Source organism: Carassius auratus, unplaced genomic scaffold (assembly GCF_003368295.1).
Source record: "Carassius auratus strain Wakin unplaced genomic scaffold, ASM336829v1 scaf_tig00217245, whole genome shotgun sequence".
NCBI classification, from domain to species: domain Eukaryota; kingdom Metazoa; phylum Chordata; class Actinopteri; order Cypriniformes; family Cyprinidae; genus Carassius; species Carassius auratus.
This window is the reverse complement of record NW_020528961.1, coordinates 24055-46050: the sequence shown is the minus strand read 5'-3', so window position 1 is coordinate 46050 and position 21996 is coordinate 24055. Positions and strand designations below refer to the sequence as shown.

Sequence of the window (21996 nt, the reverse complement as noted above, 5' to 3'; positions counted from 1 at the left end):
ATAGAGGCAGAAAGGGGCAGGGTTTAAGCATATCTCACCAGAATAAAAAATTTATTTGCAGAAAAAATTACGAAGTCAAATTTATGTGAATGAAACATTAAAATTGTTCAAAATAAGATCAACAACATGGGCATGCTTTTAAAACATAGACAGGATAAATTGAAATTTTGTGACACAACTTCTACATTATTTTGTCTAATTAAATAAAAATAAAACATTAAAATCTAGAGAAAAAAATGCATCCCCTCCTATGACCCATGATTTATCTGTTTGTGTATTCAGAGCCAGTGAGAATAATAATAATGAAAAAGTGAGAATAATAATAAAAATTAAAAAACTGCATTAATGCGTGATAAAATATTTATTGGCATTAATCATATATATATATATATATATATATATGCACCTTTAATGTATTAGCCAAAGGTGTCTATGTTGTTTCTATCATTCTCAAAAGAAGGCAAGTTACCAGGCAGCTACAATTAACTAACCCTTCTTTTTTTCTTCTTTTCTCTCAGCCTTCAGTGGGCTGTAAAAGAGGCATGAGGAGACATCCCCTCAACACCTACTTCGCAGTTTTCCTTTCTTGACTTTCATTTGATTTTCCAAAAGTTTTCACAACTTTTCTCCTCATTCCCCCTCGCATGTGAAATTCTCTCCACTGTAAAGATGGCTACAGCCGCCTGAGGTATTTTTAGATTTTGGCAGACCCCCATTCATCCTCCCCTCTCCAGCTCTCTTTTTCTTAGCTGGAGAGCTATTTTCTGTGCCGGGGTCAGCAGTGGCCAAAACTTTTGACAACACACTCCACACTTCACAAATACTGTTGAAGCAAACAAGGGATAAATCCTCCCCCATCCCTTTCGTTCTCAAGCCGCGTGGTGTTGTATTTCCCTCCAGAAATTCTGTCTGTATTAAACACCTCTCCTGTTTGCTTTTTTAGAGTTGCACAATGACAGTCTCAAATGAGGTCTTGTAAACATTTGTGTTTTGTTTAGTCTGCGTCTTTTTCTTCTTCCTCTTTTTTTTTTCCTCACTGTAAATCAAAGGGTCACAAGTTTCCTTGACAGACTACACACAGGGAAATAACATGAATGTACAAAACTGCGTTAAGCACTGCAGAATCAATGGCATGTAAACCATAACACGCTTTATGTATTTATGGGTCTAATACACGATTCGGCCAAATATAAATAGACAAATGAGTGTGTTGGTCCAGTGTTGAGGCGTAGTGGCAGCTCAGTCCTTTCTATTCTTGTTAACCCTCCGTCCAATCTTGTTAGATTGTTAGTGGTGACCAACACCACTGACAACTTCCTCATAAAATAAAATAAAAATCTAGGTTGAATAATCGCTGTTTTACATTAAAGGGGGGGTGAAATGCTCATTTTCACTCAATATCCTGTTAATCTTGAGTACCTATAGAGTAGTACTGCGTCCTTCATAACTCCAAAAAATCTTTATTTTTATTATATTTATAAGAGAAAGATAGTCTGTAACGATTTTTCCCGGAAAAACACAAGCGCCTAGAGGCGTGACGTGTGGACGGAGCTAAAGAATCACGAGCGCCAGTAGGCTTTTGTGTTGAGAGCGTTTGGAAGCTGTGACACAGATCCAGAGGCTGAAATTTAACGAGAGCAGCATCAGCAAAGGCGTCTCTATGTGGTATGTACTGAAACTGTATATATTTGCTTAGCGGTTTTGGAAAATGACTAAGTTCCACTTTATGTCGTCTTTTTTTTTTTCTTTTTTTAAGCTGTACATGTGGAAAGTGCAGTTTGATGACAACGTCGCATGTTGTTTACTTGATGTGCTTACACGGTGATAGCTAAGTTAACAACACAGAGATATTTGAAGCAGTTTTACTCACCGCATGCGGTTCCAACACACGATCGTGACCCTTTTTCGTTGGGATTGCATTATCCTTAAGAAATAAACGATGTGCAAATCCGTCGTCAAACTGGGCCTTGTTTGTAAAACAAGCATCTTCGAAATGCAGGGAACAAACACAAACACTTGCACAACTCTGTCGATGCTCTGTAAAAATAAACTCCATCCACTGGTCCCTTAATGCTGTTTCTCTTTTGGTAATCTGTGCAGGATCGTCTTGCCCTGGCAACCAAAAACACACTCCTTTTGTGACTTTTCGCGACGCTCTCGCTCTGATCAGTGAAATGTGTGCTCAGCCTCGCTATACGGGAGCGCGCGCTCTTCCGGCAGACGTGCCCTTAGGACCCATATAAGGAAATTCCGCTCCATCTAACGTCACACAGAGCCATACTCGAAAAAAACTTTCCGAAACTTGTGACAAACTGGAAGAGGTTTTTTTGGAACAAAAATACTCCTTCAAATGTACAACTTAATTTTTGAAACTTTGTCCATGTTTAGCATGGGAATCCAACTCTTTAACAGTGTAAAAAACTCAGTATGCATGAAATAGCATTTCACCCACCCCTTTAATGTCTAGTTTAACAAAAACACTTGAAGTAATACAATACAGAAATACAACCTGGAGGAGATCTATTTCTGCAGATGAGAAACAGAGGAGAGGCTAATAGAGTGAGCGAGAGACAGGATATGGTGTAAAAGTGATACAGGCCACTGGGAGCTACAGTGTCATCAGGGCCCTTGTAAAGCACATGGCAGAGGCAGAAACTCTTGAGAGTGAGAACCAGAATGGAGGCATGCTGGGACGTGTCTCTCTGGGTAATGTTGCTCTGGTGCTGGAGGACTGAATGAAGCTCTGCTGTTTATGCCCTGGGGCTTAAAGCAATTAAGAGCTCATTTGAGAATTAATCTGTGTGATTATTCCCTCATTATATCACACACAGATCAGCGCTAGAGGACCAAGGACCGCTTGTTTAAATAATGCCAGGCAATTCAAGCATAATGTAGACAAATGAAAACAGGCTCTAAAACACACACATACAGTATGTAAACATGATTGCACAACAGTTAAAGAGAAAGCTGTGACCGCCCTCCTCTAACGGTCTTCAGAAAAAAAAAAGAAAAAAAAAAAAAGAAACATTTAAGAACTAAACAGCTTCATAGTTACACATTGTTATACGAACAACCAGTCATGAACCTAAAGTGTACATCACATTTCTGCTATCGGTTTGAATTGGAAATAACTACAAAATGATTTGCAGGGATCAGTTGTGAGCAACTGAGTATGATTCAATGAGTTTGAAGCTGTATTGTGAAAATTTCGGAGAACCAGTTCATAAGAGTTATTTCTTGTCACATTTGCAACCATTTTAGTCGCAGTCTGCCTAACAAAAATGACGTAATTGAGTCTCAAGGAGTTCTAATATATATAGAGAAAGTATTCTGTCAGCATTCTTTTTCATCTCAATTGGTACTGGTGTGAATAATTGATGGTTTCAGGTTTAAACCTTTTGAAATGCCTAAAAGGAAAATGAATGGGAAATATTCAGTAGTTCCAAGGCTGCTTAAAAAAAGTTAGTAATCACTACACTGCTTGATGATGTTTTGATTGAAAGATGTTCAGCAGTTTGCACTAAAATCCAATGCTGGCAAGATTCCTCAAACAGGCAGAGACATGTATATGTAATTTACATACAAGACAAGTGAAAACACACACTCTCTGATATTTGAGACAGGAACCTCACTTTGGCATAAAAGCAGTACTCTTAATGCTGGTACTTTTGGTGTGAGTCAGAACTGCCGCACCTTAGGGGGGGATTTGGTGTCCATTACAAGGAAGGTCAAAGGTTAAATGTATTAGGGCAAAGGTCGGACAGATATTTCATTGATGCAAAAAGCCCTTACACTGCTTCAGAGGAATTCCCTCTCAACCGATGTTCACAGCAAATGGAAAGGTGTAATAGTGGAAATTCTCTAAACTGAACGACAATACAATACAATAGAATACCCTACACTACAATACACTACACTACAATACAATACCCTACACTACAATACAATACACTACACTACAATACAATACACTAGACTACACTAAAATACAATACACTACACTACAATACAATACACTAGACTACACTAAAATACAATACAATAGAATACACTACACTACACTACACTACAATACACTAAAATACAATGCAATAGAATACACTACACTACACTACAATACACTAAAATACAATACAATAGAATACACTACACTAGACTACAATACACTAAAATACAATACAATAGAATACACTACACTAGACTACACTAAAATACAATACAATAGAATACACTACACTACACTAAAATACAATACAATAGAATACACTACACTACAATACAATACAATATACTACACTACACTAGACTACACTAAAATACAATACAATAGAATACACTACACTACACTACAATACACTAAAATACAATACAATAGAATACACTACACTACAATACACTACACTAAAATACAATACACTACACTATAATACAATACACTACACTACAATACAATACACTAGACTACACTAAAATACAATACACTACACTACAATACAATACACTAGACTACACTAAAATACAATACACTACACTACAATACAATACACTAGACTACACTAAAATACAATACAATAGAATACACTACACTACACTACACTACATTACACTAAAATACAATGCAATAGAATACACTACACTACAATACACTACACTAAAATACAATACACTACACTACACTACAATACAATACACTAGACTACACTAAAATACAATACACTACACTACAATACAATACACTAGACTACACTAAAATACAATAAATTAGAATACACTACACTACACTACAATACACTAAAATACAATACAATAGAATACACTACACTACAATACACTACACTACAGTACAATACAAAACACTACACTACACTACACTAAAATACAATACAATACACAACATCACACTACACCACACTACAATACACTACACTACATTACAATACAATACAATACACTACACTACACTACACTACACTACAATACAATAGAATACATAACACTACACTACACTACAATACACTACACTACATTGCAATACAATATAATACACTACACTACACTACAATAGAATACACAACACTACACTACACTACACTTTAGGGGAAGTCGTGGCCTAATGGTTAGAGGGTTGGACTCCCAATCGAAGGGTTGTGAGTTCTAGTCTCGGGCCGGATGGAATTGTGGGTGGGGGGAGTGCATGTCCAGTTCTCTCTCCAACTTCAATACCACGACTTAGGTGCCCATGAGCAAGGCATCGAACCCCCAACTGCTCCCCGGGCGCCGCAACATAAATGGCTGCCCACTGCTCCGGGTGTGTGCTCACAGTGTGTGTGTGTGTGTGTGTGTGTGTGTGTGTGTGTATGTGTTCACTGCACTGTGTGTGTGCATTTCGGATGGGTTAAATGCAGAGCACAAATTCTGAGTATGGGTCACCATACTTGGCTGAATGTCACTTCACTTCCACTTCACTTCCTACACTACACTACACTACAATGCACTACACTACAGTACAATACAAAACACTACACTACACTGCACTAAAATGCAATACAATACACAACATCACACTACACCACACTACAATACACTACACTACAATACACTACACTACACTACAATAGAATACACAACACTACACTACACAACAATACACTACACTACATTGCAATACAATACAATACAATAGAATACACTACAATACACTACAATACAATACAATACAATACACTACACTACACTACACTACACATAGAAACCACTACACTACAATACAATAGAATTCAGTAATTGGTCAAGGCAATATCAGTCTTTCACTAGTATAAGGCTAAAAAATTGGTTCTGTCCAGCATTTGTTCAACGTTTTAACACACATACAAGCGATGTCAGGCAAAATGAGCATTTGAAGCTCCTGATAAAGGTCCAGGGGTCCAAACTTGGAGCTCTGGTGAAGTGGATTTGGTCACAGATTCTCAAAAAGAGGCCAGCCATTCAGACTGGGTGTTAAGTTACCTGTTACACAGAGAAACTATTATAAAACTTCACAGAAGAGAAGAGCATTCGCTAACTCTGATCTTGTTCTAACAGGCTCTGAAACTCAAGCTCCCAGTTGAACAAAGAGAACAAGTTTTCATAACTTCACTCACTGTATGTACACACACACACACACACACACACTAATCTACGTCAGCTTAAAGATTTGTGAGCTAAGAGTAGAAGTACATTCTCTCTTAAATCATCAGCTAACACTGAAAATTCAAAAATCTTGTTTGAAATAACAGCCATATAGTATTATCACACACAGATAGTTTATTTGTTCAATAGATATTTTAATACCAGGAGCTGCAGTAAGTATCCCCCAGAGTTATGTTGTAGTTTGATGTCCTTGTAAGGAGATCCCACTTTAAATTTCGGCTCATTTTGTACAGTCACAAGGGAAACTAAGACCTCAACTATAAAAACCATCAAGAACACCATAATGCTTCACATTGAACTTGCACACTGCCCTTTGATTCAAATATTTAATATTAATAAATAAATAATAATAAAAAAAAAAATATATATATATATATATATATATATATATATATATATATATATATATATATATATATATATATATATATATATATATATATATATATTCATTTATTTTTTTATTGCATAATTATTTCTTTAAATATTCAAGTTAAATATTTATTTAGCACTTTTCCATACAGTGTGCCCATCATGATTGACCTCATAAATATGCAAATAAAAAAATAATCCAGGGTTTACCATAAAAAAAAAAATAGTGTACAGAAGTTTACAGTGACAAGTTTCAAGTGTGAAGAGCCCAAAAGACAGAGAGATAAAGGGACAGTCGAGGAGAGGAAGTGTTGTAACTCTTCAGATGTTGTAAGTGGCACACGGCGGTTGAAATCTAATGAGTCAGCCGCCACCTCTTCCTCTTTCTAGACACTCACCTCTCACCAGATCAAACCGGATGTCCTGACAAACAGTGAGTCCACAACACCACAAATAACGCAGCGCTCATGCTAACATCAGTGCACAATCGCACATGCGCCCTTCATCAGATAACATGCACACCAACATCTCGGCTCAACACAGCTCAATGAGTTGGCTATTTGATCATCTAACTCATCCGGTCTAATGTCCAGTAGCATCAAGATGAAGATTTGGAAATTTCAGCAAATACACTGAGAAAAAAACTCAATGCAACAGCCCCTTCTCCTTAAGGGGATCAAAAGGTGAATTTTTGATAAAAACAGGGCAAATGTGAACTGTAACTGTTACAGTTACAACAACATAAACAGGTGACTGATTAAAGAAATTGATTTTCTTCAGTTAGAAAGTGCTCTCTAAGACTACAGGGGCCTTTCAGATCCACCATTTCTGAATAAAACTAACAGTGTTCCAACGTCCTGCTGGGAAACTCCAATGGGAACTGAGAAACGGTGCTGACATCCTCTTTTCCCTTCAATAGTGGATGAACTCCTCACATGGCATCCCATGATCCCTGATACACTATGTGATTCTAGCGATCTGTTCTAGTCCTACAGCTTTAGGGCGTCTCATGTCTGGGCACATATAATAGATCAGCATGTGAAGAGAACTGAAATTCAATTTAACCGGTGACATTAGAAGTAAACCACTCCACATTTGTTAGTTAAAAGCATAAAAACAAGGACTTAAGCTGTACAAAACAGAGCGAAACAATCAGATGAGCATTAGTGGTCTACGAAAGTAAGAGTTCAGAAAAGAAGGAGCTGCCATACAGAAACAATGAGAAAAGGAAGTGGTTTCATTGAAGAGCAACCGCAACAGAGCAGCGGCCCACCATGAACTGGCTATGTTTTGGTCTTAAATCACTGCAAACACACTTTGCAGCCATTTAAAGCAACACTGAGCTGTATTTGTAGCTTCTCTTTCTTTCTGTCACATGACTAAACTATCACATTTGTTTGGTGGTTACAGCATGAGGCTGAGCAGAATCACACACACTGCAAATTCACCCAACTATCCACTGGGAAAACTGGTGACGTCAGTTCATTTTTCAGTAAGAAACCACATTTTTTTTAAGTTTAACAGAGTGTCTATAACAGTTAGCTGCTAGCACATGCATTACTACTAATAAAGATGTCACTGAATAGAATACAACAGGAGCTTTAACATGCGTTCATGCCATGACACAATTACCGTAATTATTTGATGACAACCTAGACGTTGGAGAAATCAATAGACAAAACTTGTATTGATAAACTTTTAAAGTTTATTTAGTTGTTTTAGCAGGACATTATTGTTTATTGTTTATTGTTTATTGTTAATTTGGATCCCCATTAGCTTCCACAAAGTGGTTGCTAATCTTCCTGGGGTCCACAGAGTTGCACAATACAAAAAAATCATTCAAACAAATAAAATAATAACAAAAATACAATTGCTAATCCAGTCACATTACAAAACTATACCCATACATATTAATAGTAGCAGCACAAGCAGAAGTACGTCTATACCTTTAACAACATGTTTACACAATTTCTTTTAAACACATGTGTTGAATTACTTTTACGTATATTTATAGGAACAACATTCCAAGCAGCAGAGCCACGATACAATACAGTCTTTTTCAGCAAATTTGATTGTGGACATGGTAAAAACAGTTGAGACTTACTCACTTGACGTGTTTTATGATCGTGTCTAAAACCAACATATACAAGCTTTTCAAAGAAAAAACATGGTGTGTGATACTTGATTACCTTATAAAAATATACCAACACTCGTAAATGTAATTTGTCCTTCACTAAAAGCCATGATAATTTTCTATGCATATCAGCAACACTGGCCTGAAATTGATAATGGAGCACCAACCTAGCTGCTCTATTCTGAACAATCTGAAGTTTTATTAGACATTAGTTAGATCCAAATCTGTGCTACCTGCATTAACTTGTATAGTATGTCTTTTCTTTACTTTGAGATTAACCTTGCATTATTAAAGTGCCCCTATCATGCCATTTCAATTACTGCCTTTCATGCAATGTGTAATATAGCTGTCTGTGATTCACATAACGCTTGCTCTTGAAAGATGGATCAGTGCCCACTTTAGACAAGATTGCTCCTCTAAAAACTCTGTAAGTATAATTAATAATTGATGTTTATATTTTCCAACAATCATTCAAAATACACTTAATTCCCTATATAACAGATGCCTTATGCTCTGCTAATCCAGAAACGCTCATGGAAAGGAGGGGTTTAGAGAGACTGAATCGTAGAAGTGCTTTGAATGAATCGTGACACAAATGCAATGCAATGAAATGTATTATTTTTAAATGAAAAAAAAAGTTTTTTTTTACCTTGCTGTGTTTATTTATCATTATATGCAAAATAATTCAAAAGTCATTAATGGTTATATTTACATACGAAATTGTCATAATATGAATATGTTGGAGGTATGGTTATTAAATTGTCATTAAATTATGTAAGTTTCATCATTTTAATTATTTAAACTGTACGTGCTTTTGATTAATAAAATTGAATTTAGTCCAGAGCATTTCGAAATCCAGAAAAACGTATGTTTTCATGGAAAAATCTAAATTTGAAAAAACAAACAAAAAAACTATAATAATAATAATAATAATAATATAAAAGCATGTGGAGAAACAAACACACAAACATACAAAAACATTTCATAGGGCCCTATATCTAGCTGCAGGGGCTAACAGGGTCAGGCTAACTAGTTAAACCTTGACCACATGATTGCACTAAAAGAACCTCTCAGTATACAGTGTATCCTGCACAGTATTCAGTACACTAGCATTCTGTTCCAAACATAGCCCACAAAGTTCATGCATGATCACTACAGCACACCAGCACGGTGACTGTTAATCAATCCTTGTAAGACTGGAACCTTTAGCTTTTTGGAAAGCAGCCCAGATCCACTAGGCTACACCACCTCCATCCCTTTTAAAAAGACATCGGCGGTTGTTTTCTAAAAGGAGTATAAAAACCAACTGGCTTGAGAGCACAGAGCACCCCCAACCTGGCATCCAGCGTGAGAAACCCAGGGATCTCCTTAGGGCAAGAAACTTAACCCAGCAGAGGAGGAGGGAGGGAGAAAGAGAATGTGCACTGCTGTTCAGCTTTATACATAAATATATGAGTCAATCACTAATCTATGGAGCTGGGAGGAGCTCTGCAGAAAGAAGTGCTGGAGAATAAAATAAACTGCTGGAGATATGAGTAAGCTTCTCTGTGCCATTAAAGACAAGAGGAAAACTCCCTTAGAACACACTCTCTCTCTCACACACACACACACACACACACACAAACTGAATGAATGTCTGTCTGCTTGTCTGTTTTTAGATCTTGCTTTCCCACTAACTTTATCCAGATGCCATGGCAGACTGGCCATGAATCATGTGACTTATCGCTCCCTCCCTCTGCTGACTTCTCCATTCTGTCTCTCATGCTGTCTCAGCTTTCCAGCAGTCTTTGTCTCTTGATGAAGATCTCTGGATCTCTTGTTCTCTTCTGCTGTTCGTTGAGCACTGATATCACCGGGACTAGCCAAGGAAGTGTGTGATTTGTTTATGTGCGATTTGAGAAGTGACACATTTCTGAAAATGTCAGAAACTGTCAAGAGCTTAAATTGAAATACAAACATTTCAGAATACGTCTTCGAGGATGCAGTAATTATAATTTAGGCTCACTTAAAATAAGTTTATGGGAGGTTCTAATAAATTGGTGTGTGTGTTTGTGTGTGTGGAATAGGGAAGGACAGGAGGCAAGAGGAAAAGAAAAGAAAAAAAGATGACAAAGGAGAGGAAAGCAAAGCAGAGGAAACCAGATGGGTCGTGAGGAGATGAGAAAAGATTAGGCGAGAGGTGAGGTGAAGAGAACAAAGTTGAGGAACCGAGAGGAAAGAAGACTTGAGCAAAAGAGGAGTTTGTATGCTACAATCAGAATTGTTCTCTCAAGTTTTATAAACCAAATGCTTCGCCAGTTAAGAAAAGAAAACACAAATGATCCTAAACATCAGTAGGTTTGCTGATATATGGGTTTATCCAGGAACAGCGTAGTCTGAGTGCAGACAGGTATGATACTTCTGCCATGATTTTGGAGGGAAATTTCTGGATTGAGGTTAAAATTAGTTCAGCAGACTGAGCTGGAAGTGTTTCACTCTGGTATCTTTATCAACTTATCCAAAACATTTAAAAACGATAGTTCACCCAAAAATAAAATTTCTTTCATGTTGTTTTCTTATGCGGAACATGAAATAAGACATTTAGAACAATTTTGGTAACCAAATTTTGTTGACCTTTGACTTCCACTGTATTTTCTCAGAATATATTTTAACTTCCACAGTTCTTTCAGATTTGAAACGACATGAGAGCGAAGGCACTTTGTGAATTATGGGCATTCCAATTCCACTCTAAAAGTAAAGGTTCTTTATTGGTTTATTTTTGGTATATGTGAACCTTTAACATCCACAAAACATTTCCAATTCACAAAAGGTTCTTTGGAAAAAGGCTCTTTAGATTATGTAAATGTTCTTTTAAGAACTGTTCACCGAAAGGTTCTTTTTAAGAGTGCAATTCCATGTGGACCTGAATTCCTCGCACAGTTTTCATCAGTATCTTATCAGGACTTCACAGTAACCAAAATGAACAAAGCAGTGCACATCAAAACACTCTTCAATCCACTCACACGCAAATAAACCACCACAAAAACAAACAGCAATGACAGAAAAAGGCCAGTTACCAGAATGTCCATCATGGCTTGGCGGAGGGCAGCCTACTAGTCTTAAAGTCCTCAATGATGTTAAATGCCTGGACACATGCATGTCATCCCCCTGCAGGCTGCGGACCTCTCCTTCACACACACACGTGTAGCACAGGCCGGAATACACATGAACACACAGACAGGGCAACATTAAGACACACAGAGACACACAGAGAGGGAGAGAGAACGGTGAGGGAGAAAAAAAAAATACACTTAATATTAGTTATACTGTATCAAGCAAATATTCACAATTAAATCTTTGACTTTGTGTTTTATGAATTAGGCTAATTTAGTCAGGCTGGTATGCTAAGTTTAATCATCTACTAAAATTTGCATTTGGTAGCAGGATGTGAAACTTAAAATAATTATTAAGGGAGAGATTAAAATAAAAACTTTTTCAACTAAATAAATTCAAGGCAAGTAAACACTCTGGATGGATGGCCGGTCCATCAAGGGAATTTTATCATATAAGATGCATAAATCATGGAAAGAATAGCCTTACAAAACACTCAAACTTACAAAAACATTTCACACTGTGTCCTAACTAAATATGACGCAATAATGCAACACGGTTAGACTTGCCTCCCATTGTTCCAATTCCCTCCTCAACATTAAACTATTGTTAACAATTTGAAATAATTGTTTTCTATCGGAGTATGTTTTAAAATTGTATTTCGGATGCAAAGCTGGATTTTCAGCATCATTACTCCAGTCTACAGTGTCACATGACCCTTCAGAAATCATTCTAATATGCTGATTTGCTGCCTAAGAAACATTTCTTACTAATATAAATGTTGAAAACAGTTGTGCTGCTGAATTAATTTTCATGTTCGTGATGACTAGATGAGGAATGTTAAAATCATAGAGACTGCACTCACAAAGATTGAAGCAATACCGAGCATAATTACAAAAATATATATAATGTCATGATTTTTCAATGTTTTTTAATGATTCTATTAATTTCCATGACTTTTCTAGGACTGTAAATTTACATGTATTTATTTTTTTATTTATATTTTTTTAATTCCTTGGTATTTCCATGTTTTCCAGGACCATGGGAATGCTGGGAATGAAGTACAGTCTGTTCAGTAGGTTGCATCTCAGTGTCATAGGTCACATCTGATTTTCACAACCAGTGCTTTCTGGAGTTTCTATATTTGGAAAGCTTTGGTAAAACGTAATTCCAATGTTTTGCTGGCTGATCTATTTACATCAATGTACACATTCGCCTTTTATTAAATTCCCATCGAATCAAATATGGCAACCAATCCTCTAAACCAATACTGTACAGAAAATATCATACAAATGACATGAAATCAAATCTACTCTGCTAAACATCAAAGTCTAGTACATCTACGGTCTAATACATTTTGAGAACTAAACCACTATCGAGCATTTCGAAATCACCATGCATCACTTGTCTAAATTTGTCTAAAATGTCAAATAAAGATCTGCTAGAATTCGGCAACAAATCAAGATTACATCAGCCCCAGACGTTCAGCCAGCTGGCATATGATCTTGGATATGACAGAAAATTTTACTTTTATTAATATTTATCATGTTCCATTCATATTTATGTCACTATTAATGCCTACTACAAAAACTGCTACTAATATCATTACAAGGAGGACAAATATAATGTTACTTCCCCCATATTTTCTCTAAAAAACAATGAACTTTTAATCTTACTATAGATCAGGTAGACTGATACTTACATGGCTGCAGGTTTTGTGGGGTAGATAAATATCTCTGGGCTGTCACCTAACCTCTACTAGATCTTCTGGAGAGGGCTTTGTGACTACATAGGGAACTAAAGGCCCTGCTGAATCTGCTATGGCCAAAATCTCCTACTTCCCTTTTGACTCTGTGAAGGAGAGAGGAGGAAGGGGAGCCAAACATGAAAAGAGGAAACGGTCAACAGAAGACTGGGCAAGAAAAGCGGACATTGGCGAGGACATGCGTAAGAAAAAGCAGAGATGGAAAGCAAAAACATGTGCGCTCGAAGTAGGAGGCACTGGTCTCTGTTAGCCAGCCTCTACAGACACAATGTGATGTTTCAGTGATGTATTATGAAATGGCATTTGGAAACCTGAAAAACGGCATAACCAAACTGTTTTTCAGCAGCAAACAGTTAAGAATTGTTTGGCCTAAAATAAATAGTCTGTCTTTATTTATGTTATTCCAAACGTGTATGACTTTCCTTCCTCTGTTGAATATATATATATATATATATATATATATATATATATATGAACACAAATTTGTAGATTAAAATGTTAATTATCTCATATATATATATATATATATATATATATATATATATATATATATATATGAGATAATTAACATTTTAATCTACAAATTTGTGTTCATTTGAGAATCACTGCTACTGAATCATTAAGTCAGTGAATTGAATTCTAAAACAGAATCTGTCGATTTCAAAAACTAAGCATTCAGACTGATTTGTGAACAGAATGAACCGATTTTCTGACATGATACTACTCAAATTTATGTTTTTTTTTTTTTTTCAGAAATCAGATGCATGAGGAAGAAAAGAGTGGGATTTTAAGTTGATTTTTGAGTAACAACTGAAACTTCAACCTATTTTTCACACAATGGAATCATACGACTTCAGAAGGCTTGGAATATTACAAAAGATTTGTACGCACCACTTTTTGACCTTTTTTTGCAACCTTTTTCTTAAGCTTGTAAGAAGTCTTATTATTATAATTGCATGGAAAATAGTGATCAGTATGAAGTCATACAGTTTTAGGACATGAGAGGTGAGTAAATCATTTTGCAAGTTGCAATTATTTAGTAAATTTAGTGTAAAGTGAGAAACAGAAAGAGGAAGTACGGAGGAAAGTGGCAGACAGAGAAGAGTGAAAAAATGAGGATTGTGAAAGAGAGAAAAGACAAGAAGCGGAAAGAGTAGTGTGATGAAAGAAAGAGAAAGAGAGACAGAGAGAGAAATGTCTACACCTACAGAATGACAAAGTGACTTATGGTTCCTCCTTAAAATTGTTTTTTTTTTTTTTTTTCTTACAAAGACACCAGGATAATTTTTGGGGACTTGCACTCCAGACTTTCCAATCAAACCAAAATCCACAAAGCAACAATGGCGAAATAAATTTTTGTTCACACAGGTTGTTTTTTCTGTACACTTGAACAAGTTCTAAACTGAATGGTCTCATCCCAAAGTGAATTCTTTGCCAGCCTGCTCAAGTATTATTAATAGCATTATTTTTCTGAACTGAGGTCTCAGACAGCATCAATTTGCCATATCACTTTTTGAAACATGTCCAAGTGGGCAAATCATGTTCAAAAGACCTGAAATTGACATCAAACACTGATGTAAAAAAAAAAAACAAAAAAAAAAACAGGTCAAATATCCAAATCAAACTGACGTCAGAAACTTGATGTCCATTTTACATCCACATACTCGTGTCCTTTCTAATGCCCATTCAATGACAGAGCTTTCTCTGTTAGCGCTAGGCTAGTAGTGACGGTCTGCTTCAAAAGCATTGACAACTATAAAACAAACCGTGACCTTGTGTCTCCACTCTCAGGTGGAGATGTTAGACAAGTTATCTTGGGTAACTTTTAACCCTTTAACTTTTAACGACTTTGTGCTGTGACTATTTCTAGTAGTTTTAGAGTATGCATGGGTGTCCCACGTGGTAAGAAAAAAAAAATTACATTTACCACTGTAGCATGCATGCGACACAGTTTGTTTGTGTGTGAGGTTAATACATGAGACACCACTTTTTCACTTGGTTCATTTTGCAGTAAAAACCCATTTCCTGGCTGCACTGTTCATGAGACCTATATGATTTCTGCGAAGCAGACAACACAGAAGGAACTGCAGAATCCAGACATAAAACCACAATTCACTGTATAATGCGGAATGTCACACAATTTGGCCAATTTTGAATTAAACAATCAGGAAGAAGCGCTGCACAGCAAATCAAATTCAGATGGTGATATAGAACAATGTCAGTAGTTGTTCATCTGTTGTTCTGCGATCTTTGTTCACAATTAGAATAGGTGCATTTCTTTTTAAAATTTACATTTGTATTACTGATTTAAAGATTGTTGAATAAAACGTTTCTTTCATCGCGTTGCTTTTGTGTCATTATTTTTGACCTGTTTTTTGACACCAATGTTTGATATCAATGTCTTTTCAACACAAAGGTCAATGTATTTTCAAATCCTATGAAACTTGATGTTATTTTGACCCACATTCATCTTTCACTTGTTATAGTCAACCTTTTGAGTCACAAGTTTCTTGACATGACCTCATTCTTGAAAACCATGAACAAAACTATGCACGATGCCTGTCTTTATCAGAAATGGGTCCTGATTCAACTTCTAATTTAAATTCTTAAAACTATTTGAATGTTTGCTTCACAGATGACCTTTAGGCTTCTCTGCAAAATGACGTCACTTTCCAAACATCAAGTTTTACCCCGGCATATAATGTGAATACAATGCCTCTCTGAATTATTTTGACAAGCAAGATGGTTCATGTCGAGGCTTGGTTTTGCCAGGCAATGATACCGGCACTGTGTTTCATCATGAAACAAGCAGCATCATGAAAAACAATCTTGGTTGTTCCCAGACAGCATTTGTCCCTTTAACAATGTTCTGACAATTTAACAACCCAATCCTCCCCTTTTTATCTTTATTGATCAATAACCAGTTTTACGCATAAAGCTTGTCAAAAATACCAAACACTTTTACTATACCTAAGTAATTCATCATTTAACTGACATTTTTCTCAAATACAAAAATGCATCTAACAGTCTATCTAGAAGCCAAAAAAAAAATGATGATTTGTGTGCAATTTAAAAACTACAACACATTGGCACACCCGTTATTCACAAAGTTCAACACATCAGAAGAGTGATTCATTGACGAATCGACTACCCGGGCCAGAGCGCTCTGTATGTTTGCTTTTTGCATTCAGCAAAGATAATAGAAAGACATGCTCATTATCTTTCTACCTTATTCTTCTTCTAAACAACACATTGGATCATATTTGAATTCAAAATCAACACAAAGACAGGTCATGACTAAACTACACAGATTTTTATCCAATCAAATGTTCTCTAGAACGAGAATGTCCCACACCCTAATACTACCTGCAGAATAAATAAATAAATACATAAATAACAGTTTCAGGTCTCTGATCAATAGCAACTCACAAAAGCTACAGTATGCTACAGTCAGCTGTTTAACTTTAGCTTCTTGTATATAATGTAAAAATGGCACATTTGCAACTTGCAATGGTGACTCCGTTTGGTTTCAAAATGAGCTGTGTTTGCTAAACAGTGTTCTGATTGAATTAGGGCTTCAGAGAGGACGACTGGCCCCTTATGAACCCTACACAACCCTGAAGGCCTTGAATAAGGGAATCATTTATTCTGGATTCTGCTCCAGTGACTGGTCACATTGCTTTTCTATTTTCTCTGGTTTTGTTCATTCAGGAACCGCTGTTGAATAATGCCTATACAGCAGACAGAATGTTTTTTTTTTTTTTTTTTTTTTTTTGCAATAGGATGTGGTTTAAGATGTCTATCTCTGCAAACCTTACTGGAACTTTTTTTTTTTTTTGCAAAAATATGCAAATATGCAAAAACAATGCACATTTGTAGATAATTAAACACTGTCTTTAATAGACAGTAACTGTAAAATTATACTAAACTAACAAATGTCTAACTATATTTGGAAATGTATTTTCAATCCAGAGATTTGAGTACCAAAGTACTCAATATGTACAGTACTTGTGTGTAAACAGAAACAATGCATGATTTCCTGTCTACATTACACATCCTTGTAAATAAAAATGAGACAGAAGCACTACCCGCACTGAAAAGAAAAGTGCAACAATGCCACGAAATCAAACTTTAGTTTAGTGGCTTTCACTTGATGCCTATAAACCCTGAGGGCATCTATATATGCACTTTATAAATTGATAAAATGAAATAACATCAAGAAAACATATCTTTTTATTTAGCTGTTCTTTGGGCTGCATGCAAAACCAAATATACTACATGACCAGAGTAGTCTGATTCAAATGACTCTTATGAGCTAAATAATTTGAAATCACAATGGAATGGAAGTAGCACAAACATTTTCTTTGGTAGAGACATGGCGTTGCGCATTATTTGTTGATTGGTATTTGAGATGTGGGTGTTGCACTCAAAAAGTGGAGGCAGATGAATGTGAGATTGCAGGGATGGGGTTTAATGATTGGACAAATAATATGAGGATAATAAAAGAAATCTCTTTTGTATTTTTTTTTTTTAATCGGAAGATCTGGTTATGAAGTTTTGATTTTGACACATTTTTTTAATAGTAATATGCATTGCTAAGAGCTTCATTTTGGATTTATTACTGATTTATTGGTCCAGGGTAAATCTATATAAACGTACACTGATTAAAGAAAAGAAAAGAAAAGAAAAGAAAAGAAAAGAAAAGAAAAGAAAAGAAAAGAAAAGAAAAGAAAAGAAAAGAAAAGAAAAAAAAAGAAAAGAAAATAATAAGCCCGCCCAATTATCTTGCTTAAACTTGCATCAGCACAGGAAACAAAAATAAAACACTACTGCTACTACTATTAATCTCTTTGGGCCTTTTTTTTAAGGCTTTAATTCCCTAACAAGAGCAAAGGTACTGGTCATGGGCACTCTATCTCTGCTCACATTTTCATGAGACAAACAGTCTGATTTAATTGATGCCAAATGCACCACAAGAAAGACAATGCAAACACAATGTTCTCTGTAAATTAAAGAGTGTGACTTTGTGGAACAAATGAAGTAAGTTCACTGAATCTCATCCCTGGTGCAGCAGAGATGGTGAAGATATCAAAGCTATTGGAGTTTGACTGGCATGCCCAAGTGGAAGCTTGCTTGGTGTTTAAATACGTCATTCTTTCTACTAAATATAGCCAAAACCTTATTGTTGTCATCACAAATTAAGAAGGCTACATTCTTACACTATGATTTCTAGTCAAAGACATGCCTGGGATAGGGTCAAAAAAAAAAAAAAAATCCAGGCTTGACTTCCTCAGAGAAACCAAAAGGTCACGTATAGTCATTGATTGGACATAAATATCTCTTAACCTCGGGAATTCTCTCTGACGTCAGAACTGCTCGAGCGCTGTGTCTCCCCTCCGTTTCCGCAGCGACACGCGCGAATGCGTTCAAGCTCTACGCCGCCACGCGACACCGCGGGCCCCGCCCCCTCAACCCCGCCCTCCCGAACGCGGCGACCAGTACGCGCACTCACAATTCATTCACCCGAAGGTCCCGCGCGTGCATCGCGAACGCGCTTTACTACACAGCCAGCTAAAGGGGGAAAAGAAGAACATCATCTTTCCAAAAGAAAACACGCGAATACACACAACAAAGGCGTTCGAGATGTATTCTAACTGCTTCAACATCAAGGCAGTGACAGATGATAACCTGAGGTTTACCCCCACAACTTCCAAGATGTTTGGTTTGAAAATATTCCGATCATACAACGATATAATCCGTGCATCAGCTTTCTCTCCGGTGCACCGAAATACCCCCGAACCATCAAAAAATAAACAGCCATGGCTACTGCTTAACGGATAGCGAATTAAAACATCGACTGAAGTGAAAACACAATATGTCGCAATGCCTATATTATTATTATGATTTATTTAATTATTATTATTTGTTTTTATTTGTTTTGATGAAAGAATCAAGCCCGTAATGCCCGTGACACACACACACACCGGGCGCACTCGGTCTTCCTGTAATAACTGTACACTGAAAACACATCACTCCCGGAGCACGACTGCTACACGGGGCTCACTAAATACATCTTACAGCAGATGACAACTCAGTTTAGCTGGCCAACCACACGTCTAACCCATCCTGATAAAGCGAAACGAGCAGAAACTGAGACGCGAAGATAAGCGGCATTCCCTCCTCGACTGCGAATTCGCGCTGGAGTCTATCTCGGAGACATTCAAGCGCTTTATTTCTAGGAAAGCGTCGTTCTCACCAAGCTATAGAAGTAAGTCCCTGCCCATTAGACTGTGCAAAAGACAAATGCAGAAGCAGAAGATTAGGATTTACGGAGGACGACCCCATTCTTCGGGGGAGAAAAACGGGAAAGAACCCACCATCCACTGGCGAACTCAACGTTCATGCTGTTGGAAAACGCTAAGGATGACAATACTTACAATTTTGGCATTAAAATGATCTGGAGGGCAGTAGCCGTTTCGTTTTCTGAAGCACATCCGTTTGTTTTGGGGCTGTTTTGTGGGTAGAATACAGTAGATGTTTTCCTCCAATGTTCCAGCTTGAGAATCGACACCCTTACGGAGACAGGCTGGGGATGAATTGCGCATGCGCTGATTTAGACAGTTCTACTCAGTCGATTGACGAAGGACTTCCTCAATTATTGTCATTTCCAGTGGAACTTTTCAAGTTGATCTTCCTTTAATCAGGCAGCTGAATTAGCACACAATGTGTTGATTAAAAGTGTTTGTATAAAGGCTTTGTATTACTGAACTTTTATGCAGCCTATATCTTGACAATCATTTCCCTTTTGTGTTCTCTCTCTCTAATACACGTGAACAACCCTAGCATTCACTTAAATGTGCTTATGATATGTTTATAGGAACATTACCGTTTATTGAGGATTTCAATTACATAGAATTTATTTCAATCTAATCATCAGTAGCCAGATCAGTAGTTCATAGATCATAATCATGTATTTAAACAAGTCTTGTAAATTTCCAGCAGGGGGCGCCAAACACTAAGGTGTTCCCCCAACAGCATTTCTGCAAGATTCTTGAAGATAGAACTGCTCACTATCAAAGAAATGCAACTCAGCTGTGTGAATACTCCCATTTCATTGCTTTACATAATCGACATTATCGAGATTCTGCATGCTTTTACTGATAGAGTGCAGCATTGCTACACCTGATATTGTAAAGAGTGAAGTAGGCCTACTGCATCTCTCTTGGTAAAGCTCCAGTTACTTCAGCAGTTAGAGGGTAACATAGGCCTCCTTTAGGTGATGGCTGAGGGTTACGAGGGGACATCTGTGTGATGGCCACTTGGTGTCAGTAAAGCTCTCTGGCTCTTTGGCTGAAACCCTATGCACCATTAAGATGCCCACAGTTTGATTTATCATATGATTGAATGCTTATCCATCCTAAAAGCACCTACTTTGCTGGGCATTTCGTTAGTGGGAGCAATAAGAATGTCTTTAAAAAGCATTTGGTAGTTAAATTCCTTTTAAGTATAAGTAATGGTAGTCTATGTTGTTAAGGCTACAGGCAGTTTTCTGTCCTTTAAGTAGCAGCTCAGCTAATTGTATTATCTGCTTCCTGTCATCTTTGGCTTCATCCCCATCTTTAATATAAGACATGAAATTGACCTGAAGTGAATTAAATAATTTCATCCTCCCTCCTTTCTAATTGCAATGCTGACATAATGACTTTAAACCATACAGTAGTTACTGTAGGTCGAATTCTGGTTTAGTTTACCTGCCTCTGATGACGAGAACCAAAGCGTTCACTCAGAGTGAAAAGGTATATTCACACCAAGGACAATAACTATAATTCTGAATTTAAAAGAATAGCAGAGTCCACAACTATAATGATAATGGCTAAAAGGAACAGCATTAACGAAATCACTTTCACGAGATCTTTCTTATTGACAGTCAATTAGAATCCACAATGCTTTAAAGAGCTAGAACATTTAAAGCAACAAACGACATACCTGCAGTGCACTTATAAAAACAGAACATTATCGTGCATTGGTGTGGATGCTAATATAGTTGGTTACCCTTCTTTCGCAACAAAGAAGCTTTTGTGGAACAGAAAGGTTCTTCAGATGTTAAAGGTTCTTTATGGAACCATTTAGACAAAAAGGTTATTCTATGGCATCGTGAAGCAGCTTTATTTTTAAAAGTGTGTCGTTCTTGATGTGAACGGCCCACATTTGGTTCACTTTCTATTCAGGTTTAAAAACACTCAACGTTAGCTTTTGCTTATGACAACTATAAACAATCAGAGAACATAATGACAAAAATAAAACAGAAATGGGAATCGCTGGGGGAACATTCAGTGTTTGCTGCGAAAGTCCAGGACATAACTAATAACAGCTAACAGCACAGAGAAAACATATTTGCATGAAAACAATGACAGCCAATCTGAATCCATCCTGCTTTATAAGAGCT

The 21996-nt window shown here is 36.7% G+C and overlaps 1 protein-coding gene across 4 annotated transcripts in view; it reads right to left on the bottom strand.

The window, feature by feature from the left end:
* LOC113100315 (regulator of G-protein signaling 20-like) overlaps positions 1–20310 on the bottom strand; it is a 36086-nt gene extending 15776 nt beyond the window's left edge. The window contains exons 1-3 of one of the 4 annotated variants that reach the window (XM_026265105.1): positions 19988–20126; positions 13488–13636; positions 11752–11862 (exon numbers count right to left, since the gene is read on the bottom strand). In XM_026265105.1, the coding sequence (XP_026120890.1) occupies positions 11752–11766 (15 nt within the window). In that variant the 5' untranslated portion in view covers positions 11767–11862; positions 13488–13636; positions 19988–20126. Of the gene's footprint in view, positions 1–11751; positions 11863–13487; positions 13637–19987 lie in introns of all 4 variants that reach the window. The other 3 variants (XM_026265106.1, XM_026265103.1, XM_026265104.1) reach the window with 3 other exon arrangements.
* Positions 20311–21996: the final 1686 nt, after the last annotated feature.